Source organism: Vicia villosa, linkage group LG7 (assembly GCF_029867415.1).
Source record: "Vicia villosa cultivar HV-30 ecotype Madison, WI linkage group LG7, Vvil1.0, whole genome shotgun sequence".
Classification (NCBI taxonomy): domain Eukaryota; kingdom Viridiplantae; phylum Streptophyta; class Magnoliopsida; order Fabales; family Fabaceae; genus Vicia; species Vicia villosa.
The window spans coordinates 62,225,960-62,235,460 of NC_081186.1; the positions used below are offsets into that span (position 1 = coordinate 62,225,960).

Here is a 9,501-nt window from a genome sequence, read left to right on the forward strand (position 1 = left end):
AGGGAGCCAAAAATCATAATTGGAATAACAACGCGTAATCTTAGCTGGTACCACCACTCACCCTCCACCATAATATGACTTCACCAATTGCACCTTCTTTCCACCTTCCTTCCACAGCACTCTCACTATATATACCAAAAACCCCATCTTACTTTTCCATCATCTCAACTCAACTCAATTCACAGCATTTCCCACAACATCTTTCTTATATTTCATACTTCGTTTTTTTTCTCAATACAAAACCCAAATGGCGTCTCTTAACATTAGCATGATCTTCACTCTTATTCTCACAATTTCTCTACTTCATCTCATTTCAGCAAGAAAACTCACTGAATCAGACCAACAACTTCTAAAATTTCAATACCACAAAGGTCCTCTTCTAACAGGTAAAATCTCCATAAACCTTATTTGGTATGGAAAATTCAAACCATCCCAAAGAGCCATCATCACTGATTTCATAACATCCCTCTCTTCTACCAAACAAACAACCACATCACAACCATCCGTTGCCACATGGTGGAAATCAACTGAGAAATACTACCACCTCACCAACAAGAAATCAGCTAATCTGGCTCTCTCCCTGGGTGCTCAAATTCTCGACGAGAATTACTCATTAGGAAAGTCTCTCTCAACTAACCAAATCATTAAACTTGCATCCAAAGGACAACAACAAAACGCCATCAACATTGTTCTAACAGCTGCCGACGTGGCAGTTGATGGTTTCTGTTCAAGTAGGTGTGGAACACACGGTTCTTCTAACAGTGGGCGGGTGAATGGAAAACAACATAAATTCACATACATTTGGGTTGGAAACTCTGAAACTCAATGTGCTGGTCAGTGTGCGTGGCCATTTCACCAACCAATTTACGGTCCACAAAGTTCACCATTGGTTGCACCAAACAATGATGTTGGTCTCGATGGAATGGTTATAAATGTTGCTAGTCTTTTAGCTGGAACAGTAACAAACCCTTTTGGAAATGGATATTATCAAGGACCAAAAGAGGCTCCATTGGAAGCATCTTCAGCGTGTACTGGTGTTTATGCAAAAGGGGCATATCCAGGTTATGCAGGAGATGTATTGGTGGACAAAACAAGTGGTGCTAGTTACAATGCAAATGGTGTTAATGGAAGAAAGTATTTGTTGCCTGCCATTGTTGACCCTATAACGTCAGCTTGTTCTACGTTAGTATAATGAAATACATGGTTTTCTTAGTTGTTAGGCATTGAGAGATTCTTTTATTTGTTCATTCATTCAATTCATTTGTTATAACGTCAATAATATTATAGAAATATAAATTGAGTTTATTATGGGCATGGCTATTTTCCTGATAAGTTTCTCACATCAGGACATTCGTTAGTGAAATTCCTACCTTTTCCTATCATCAATTTCTACCATATTCCTTGAGATATGTTATATATAGGGCTGACAATGAACCAAATTAACTCGAAAATAGTTCGAAATTCGATTCGAAAATTAAATCGTTGAACTAGGTTCATGAACCAAATGAGCTGAGTATGAGCTAAAAACTAAGTTCGTTAACTAAATGAGCTAAACTCAAACTATACATGGTTCGACTCGTTAGGTTCATGAGTCAACTCGATTGTATATTTGCTCTAAATCTTAGTATCATATTTTAACTCGATTGTATATTTGCTCTAAATCTTAGTATCATATTTTATCTTAATCTAACGATTTTAATTGATAATTTATATTCTCTAGTGAGCAAAATATTTCTACAAATAATTATACAAATAAAATTAACATCGTATAAATTCTAATCTTATAACTTTTATTTTATTTCTATATTTTTTAATTAAAAAAATATTAATTTAAGATGTCAAATATATATATATATATATATATATATATATATATATATATATATATATATATATATATATATATATATATATATATATATATATATATATAGACTTTAAAAAATTACTTTTAAGTTCGTAAAATAAGCGAGTTGAACCTAACAAGATAAACCTAACAAGCTGAATCGAGATTTTCGTGAACTTCTAACAAGTCAAGTTTGACCTGAAAAAAAGTTCGAGATAAACTCGAACTCGAACTCAAACTCGGTCAATTCTTAGCGAGTCGAGTTTGAGCTGAAAAAAAAGTTCGTCATGAACTCGAGCTCGAACTCGAATTCGATCAATTCTTAACGAGTCGAACTGAGCTGAGGCGAGTTCGACTCAACTCGACTCATTTCCAGCCCTAGTTATATATGTGATAAGGTGTGGCAATTAGTCAAAGGTTTTATAACAGAGTAAAAAAAAAAATTATAAAATGAATATGGCTAATGGATATTGGGCACAGATAATAATTTATTACTGCCCACACCAGCACATTATATATATATATATATATATATATATATATATATATATATATATATATATATATATATATATATATATATATATATATATAATAAATAACTGCAAATATTTTACTAAATATTTCATATTAATTCCACTATGTAATGTTTCAAATATTTAGTATTTACTAGTCTTCAATTTGAATAAGTGAAATATTTAATAAATTAAAATAAATAATTCAAATATTTAATATTTTAGACATATTAAATATATACAAAATAGTATTTTAATAGTTGATAAATATTAACGACAAATAATTAATTTATTAAATATTTCAAATATTTATTAAATAAGTTAATAATTATTTTAACTTTTTATAAAATATTTTAACTATTTAATAGCTCAACTATTAAATATTTCAATAATTATAAATTTAATACTTATTTCATAATATTTCAACTATTAAATTATTAATAGTATACTAAATATGAAATATTAAATATTTTAATTTGTAATAATAAAATAATATAGTTAAATAATAATTAAAATGTTTTAAACTATTTAATATATATAAATCATGTATATTATCATTTATTTAGAACAAAATAAAAATTAATATCAGCACTTATAAATAAATATATTGCTGCTTATAAATAAAAGAATTTGCTGCTTACAAAAACAATAATTAGAACAAAATATAGAACAAATATATTGTTGTTTATAAACAAAATATAGAACAAATATATTGCTGCTAGAATAAAATATAGAACAAAAATTAATACTAATGCTTATAAATAAGTATATTGATGCTTATATAGAAAATTTTTAGATCAAAACAATAATTACGGTATATAAATAAATATTTGTTGCATATATCTATCATGTACAAATGCATTGCATATATTAGAGAATAAATACAAGTGGCTTAGTGGATAGGCATGCAAGCTATAAGTAAGAGAGGGATGGTTCAAATCCTACCAACAAATGTTAGGGACCAAAGTGAACAAGAAATAGACATATGGGGACTTGGACAAAAAAAAATACAGGGACTAAATTCAAAAACACGCTAACTTATAGGGACGAAAATACTATTTAATAATCCTATTATGCAGTGTTTTAAAAACCGGACCGGACGGTCGAACCGGTCGAACCGGGAACCGGCTAGGTAACCGGTCTGGTTCAATAGTCAGATCGGGTATGCCATCAAACCGGGAAAACCGGCGGTTTAATTGCTTTTTTTTTTGTTTTTTTTTTAAACTTTTTTTTTTAAAAATTTTTTTTAACATTTCTTTTAAACTTTTTTTTTAAACTTTTTTTTTAAAATATATTTAGTAGTGTATTACTTAAATAGCATTCTCACATCGTTTTTTCGTTAGTGACAAATTAAAAACTTTATTGTCCATTTGTTATCTTTTGCTAATAAATTTTCTTAAATAGCATAAACATATTGAATTTTATTTGATTTTCTTTTTAGGAGATCCTATTTTGAATTAAATTTTGTACACATTTGAGTTATTTTGTTATAAAATATTCAATTAGATTATGTTGTAATTAGACTTTGTTTAGATTATGTTGTAATTAGACTTTGTAATTTTTTACTATTTTGTTATGTGTGATACCTTTGTTTAAAATTTGAATTTAAGTTATGAAATTGTGAATTTATGATATGATATTTTTAAAAAATTTAAAAGCTAGTTATATTTTTTTAGAGACTGAATCATCCGGTTCGGCCGGTTTTATACCTATATAATGACAGGTCTATTCAACCGAGTTATCCGGTTTAATCCGGTTTGGTCGTGCGGTTCGACCAGTGACCCAGTGGTTCGACCGATAAACCAGTGACCCAGTACCCTCACTGGTTCGATGACCGGTCCGATTTTTAAAACACTGCCATTATGTCTTTGTCTCTATTTCTCTAATATTTTTTTCTCTCTCAACCTAATATATTATTTTAATTACTCATTTGTCTTTGAAATACACCAAAGGTACCATTAACATTAACAAAGTTAGCAAGTCTTCTCCCCATTGGTGAGTTAGGAAGAGAAAAGAAGAGAGGGCTTGGAAAAGAGTTTTTAAAAAAATATTTAAAAAAAAACTTAATACTTTTTTTAAAATAATGATTTTGTATAGAAAATTAAAAGAATGTTTATCATTAATGTATTTTTAAATTTTTATAACATAAATGATGTTTCGTTATCCCGTTAAATCAGCTCAGTAGGTAGTTGTACATGGATATCAAGTGCAGGGGTGTGGGTTCAAATCCGCGACATCTCACTTTCGTTAAGGAAGCAAAATTGATCTGAGACTGGTGTTGAAAGAGTATTGTGGTGTACTTTTCGTTTATATCGTATCCACAGGGATTATTGCGATATCACCGCCGTTCTATAGCCTATTTTGTCTTGAGTTAATGTTACTTTAGTTTTAGGTTTGCAAAAGGTCATTCAATCACTTTAGTAGCAAAGAGTAAATTAATGAAGGTTCTAAGTTAAAGAAAATGCATCAAGATTCGATTTCATCGACCTAAGTTTGTATGTTTCCTTATAAATATATGCTTATGAACTTGCTAACGATCAATATAATTACGTATCGACACCTATATCGTCCGTGTCCGCAACGATATAGCTAGATTTACCATATTGTTTAACCGACGATTTCTCCACCGTTTAAACAATACAAATAACGTTTTAAAACCGATACTTAGTAAACATCAAACTCTAAATCCATGTCTGCAACTTATAGTTTGAAAGATGATGAGTTAGGTCTAGATACAAACATTGATGTCTCAAACATTTATACCAAAGAAAAAGCTTTAATAAACAAACTAAACCATCTATATTGATCATCACTTGTTCATACACATATATTCACAAGAAAAAACATACAAAAGGCTAGGAAGATTACATCTTATCTTGATACAAAAGGGATTTAGCTATCCATGAGAATGGTAGCTTGCACAAGAAGGAAAGGATGAAGATCAACAAGCATCAAAGGCGATTAATCGACGATCAAGGCTTCCAATCTTCAACTCTATGTTTGCTACAGTGTATTATGCTCTTGTTTCTCTCTAAAATATCTCTACATATCTCCCCAAGTGATTTGGCCCCTAATCAAATAAACAAAGTTTCGCAGGCCGCGCTTAGCGCGGTGTAGCCCGCTAAGCGCGCCATCAAAAATTGCTTAAACCGCCCAACCGCGCTAAGCGGGCTCCAGACCTCGCTTAGCGCGGAACTCTCTGCCAGAACTTCCTTCTTTTCTTCAAAACCGCGCTTAGCGGGCTCAACCTCGCTTAGCGCGCTATCTCTTTTCAGCAATCTTTGGCTTTGGTCTTGGAACATCTTCAAAGTCCTTTTTCCATGGTCCAAGCTTCCAATTATCTAAAAAAAACTACAAAATCCAACAAAGATTGCAAAGATAAGAACTATTCAACAATAATATAAATATAAGAATAAATATATACCAAATGATAATAAAATACTACTATTAACCACAAAAAGACTTGAAAGTTACCAAAAATTACCTAAGATATTTAAACAAATTGGTAACTAACAACTGGTGATTTTGAGATGCAATAATAGAGTTGAGCTTTTGATGCGGTGAGAGAGAAGTTGACCTACAAGGTTAACACTCTTAGACAGAGTGCATTACTGCTTTCTCTCGGTCGCGGATGCAAGATCTTATGGTTGGCCCAGAATAATTTCCCTCGAGCCCTTGTCTCTACTTTGTAGTGCAAGGGCTTTTGTCGTATTCTCCTTTTTGTATAAGCTACATCCCGACTTTAATGAAAAGTCAAGATGTGACATTGATGTCCTTTTGAATTCACGACTTAAATGCGCTCCCATGTTACAAATGTCTTTTTGTAGGTTCTATCATAATGATCTTTTGAAACTAAATTACTTGATTATTTTCCTTAGACAATTAGAGACATTTATAGTGCTTATTACTTTTGGTAAGTCACCGCAGGATCTCTGAAGAGGTTGTTCTACAATTTCTTAAGATGTCACTTTTGCTTTTTTGTCATATGTATTTCCACAACATAGTATTTTTTGTAACCGAATGAAATTGTGCCTATCATAAGTCAAGAATCAAAATAAGTTTTTGCTTCTTGGGTTCAGGTTATTTCAAAAATTGCTTTTACCTTTGCTCGTAAAGGTAGTCTTGATACGACCTTTCTGAATTTGAGTCATTCTTTGGATTGGGGTGTACTGACCCCTGAGGAACACAAAGGGATTTGGAGTGTGGGCAACAGATGCACCATTCCTTTCTATCAGTACAACTTTTTGATCTTGGTATCCACTTGCCCTTCAACAACTTTGAGATAAAGATTTTGAACCAGTTGTTGATTGCTCATTCATAATTGAACCTTATAAGTTTGGCATATATTAAAGTCTGCTAGTATTGGTGAAAATATTAGGGGGGGTCCTTATTATCCATTTTCTTTCACCTTTTTAAAGTACAACGTAGTTCAGTAAACAAAACGCATGGTTAGGGCTTGATTACTTTGGTACATGTTACTTGTTGTTTCAGAGTGTTTTTGAAGAGCATGAAGCATTTTGAAAATTGATTCTTGTTGGTTTCTCCTTTTTGCAAAGCGGACCATATGACAATATGTACCATATGAATTGGGGCATGAAAAAGGAGTACCGACCTGTTTCATAAATACTAGGACAAATGACATTTTCTGATAGTGAATAGAATATATATTTACAAGGAAAGTGATATGTCTTAGGATGAGCTTTATTTGAAGAAACAACTTTTTATTTTCTATAAAGAGTTAATTTACACGAGGGTGTCACTCCTCGAGAAGAAACCTCACAGAAATGTTTGAAGCAGCTTTTTGAAACGCGCCTACTAATAGGCCATCTGACCAAGGAGGAGAGGAATTTCATTTTCTGCGAGCTCTTATTATTCTTGCTCTTGCTGAAAATTATGTTGTCTGGAATGGCTTTAACCTTTGGTAATTGTTAGTTGCATATTTGATGAAGAACGAGGAAATAATCTGCCAAATAAGATAGGGAATCGGAATCGCCTCGACTGTTGCTAGTCCTTCAAATAATTTAATGCCACTCACTATTCCTCCTCCAGCTAGGATCGCGAGGATTTTTCTGCGCCCCTCTCAGCCAGATTCTTGAGGGAGGGGGCGCGTTAGAGCCTACTAGATATGTTGGTATCCTTGGCAATTCTCGATGCACGTTGTGTATGTCACATCCTTCTGCTCCTGTCCTTTTGGATAGTGTAGTGGGGAAAATATGAGATCGAAGCCATATGATTGACTCGACTCGTTATTTCAGTGAAAGTCATCACCGCACTTTATTGTTTCCAAAGGAAATGGGAAAAGAACAAAATAAAACCCAAAGTTTATTTTTAAAACAAAAAGAGATCTTAGGTACGGGTGTTGATTATACAAGGAGAAGGTTTTAAGCATCCGTCATATCTGTGGTACTCCACAGGAACCTTTTTGAAAATCTGTGTTAAAAAAAGATATTGTGTGCGAAAGAAACAGTTTGTTTGGTTTTTAAAATAAGATCGACAAGACACTACATCTTGTGGCTACATACCTCCTCAGTGCAATGGATAAGTCAGAGCTAATGTAGTTCCACTTAAAAGGGAAGATGTTTAAAAGGAATAAACACTTTATCATCGTCGGAGAGAATACTCAGCTATTAATCTTGAACATGAGAACAGACGGGCTCTTTGCATCACAAATAAGAGAAGGGCTCCAACTTGGATAAAATCAACAAGTATGCCGCTAGCTCTCTCAAGTGGAAAAGATTCCATCATATCAATCAATATCAAAATCGTGGGGTATCGCAACTCACTACAATAATTAATCATGTCTAAACTTTTGAAGAAAAGCCACTAAGGGCAAAAGATATTTAAAAAAAAAATTAAAATAGAGTGCAAACATAAGAAGGTTTTGTAAAAAGGGAAAAGATTTTGAAAATCTAAGAAGGGCGCAAGAGATGAAGGGACTATCCAAGAACATAAAATAAAAGTTAAGAAAAGAATGGTCTAACCAAAATAAGAAGCCAACAATTGACATTAAAGAGTTAAGTTAGATTTCCCATCCTTTGGACTACCAACATTAAACCGACGCATTAACACTTGGGGATCTAGATGAACTTATTATCCTTAGCACCACTTGAACGCATCATAAAATTCTAATGAAAATCGGGCAGAGTAACAGCTATATATGGGCGAAATCCTTATCACAATGCCTTGGAATTAACCATCAAGGGATTTTGAGGAAATACCTGCACACAGAAACAGACAACAAGCCAATGCCAGACAAAATAACAGCAGAATAACAGGGTCCAGAGGTACTAAGTCCAAAAGGTCCAGGTCTCCAAAATGCTCGGGATAGTAACCAATAGTCCATAAAGAGCCTTAGGTGTTTTTTATGATTTTAAGTTGTTTATTAATATTTTAGAACAAAAATAGAGTATGATCCAAATGGACAAAAGGAAAATTAGCGGAAACATAAACAAACGTCCAAATGGACAAAGAGAATATAGTGTAACACTCTATTTATTTTCATAATTTAATTTAATTAATTTAAATAAATTATGGGGAATTATTTGGAATTATGGAAGACTATGAGGAATTAAGCAATTGGGCTTGTGTTGTAGTTAGTAAAGAGAGGGTGCATTGGTAGGCCCTATTACTAATTAAAATAAGTTTATTTCAATTTTAATAAAATAGGAGGAGTTGTGGAATAGAGAGGGTTACAGCATTTTGGGAAAAAAAGAGTCTGAACGTGAAAAGAGAAGAGGAGTGGAGAAGGCGACGCGAGGAAGAACGAAGAATCAACCTTCAGGTAAGGGGGGACTCTTCCGTTTATCTTCTATTATGGGATTATAGGTAGTATGATAGAATTTGATCGTGTTATTCGGATCAATTGGGTTGTGCTTAGGTTGTAGAAATGTTAGGTTTTGGGAGGATTGATGCATAATGATTATATTGATCATGTATTGGTGATAATTGGATGGTTGAATGTATTATAATGTGTTATAATATGTGTTATTTCACTGTATGCGAAATCTGGTTGGAATGAGATTTGTATGGTAGTGATTCGGTGAAAAGGGGGACGAAATCGCAGGCTGTTTTCTGCTATTCGGAGCGCAGGAAATCGCCAGTTCGCGCCGCGTCCAGGAGTTGGCGCCGCGAACTGCTTGG

General features: G+C 32.9%; 1 protein-coding gene across 1 annotated transcript; it reads left to right on the forward strand.

The window, feature by feature from the left end:
• The first annotated feature begins 146 nt into the window (after positions 1-146).
• On the forward strand, positions 147-1,308 carry LOC131617290 (protein PHOSPHATE-INDUCED 1-like). Its single transcript, XM_058888606.1, has one exon. The coding sequence runs from the start codon at positions 248-250 to the stop codon at positions 1,190-1,192; it is 945 nt and encodes a 314-aa protein (XP_058744589.1). The 5' UTR covers positions 147-247; the 3' UTR covers positions 1,193-1,308.
• Positions 1,309-9,501: the final 8,193 nt, after the last annotated feature.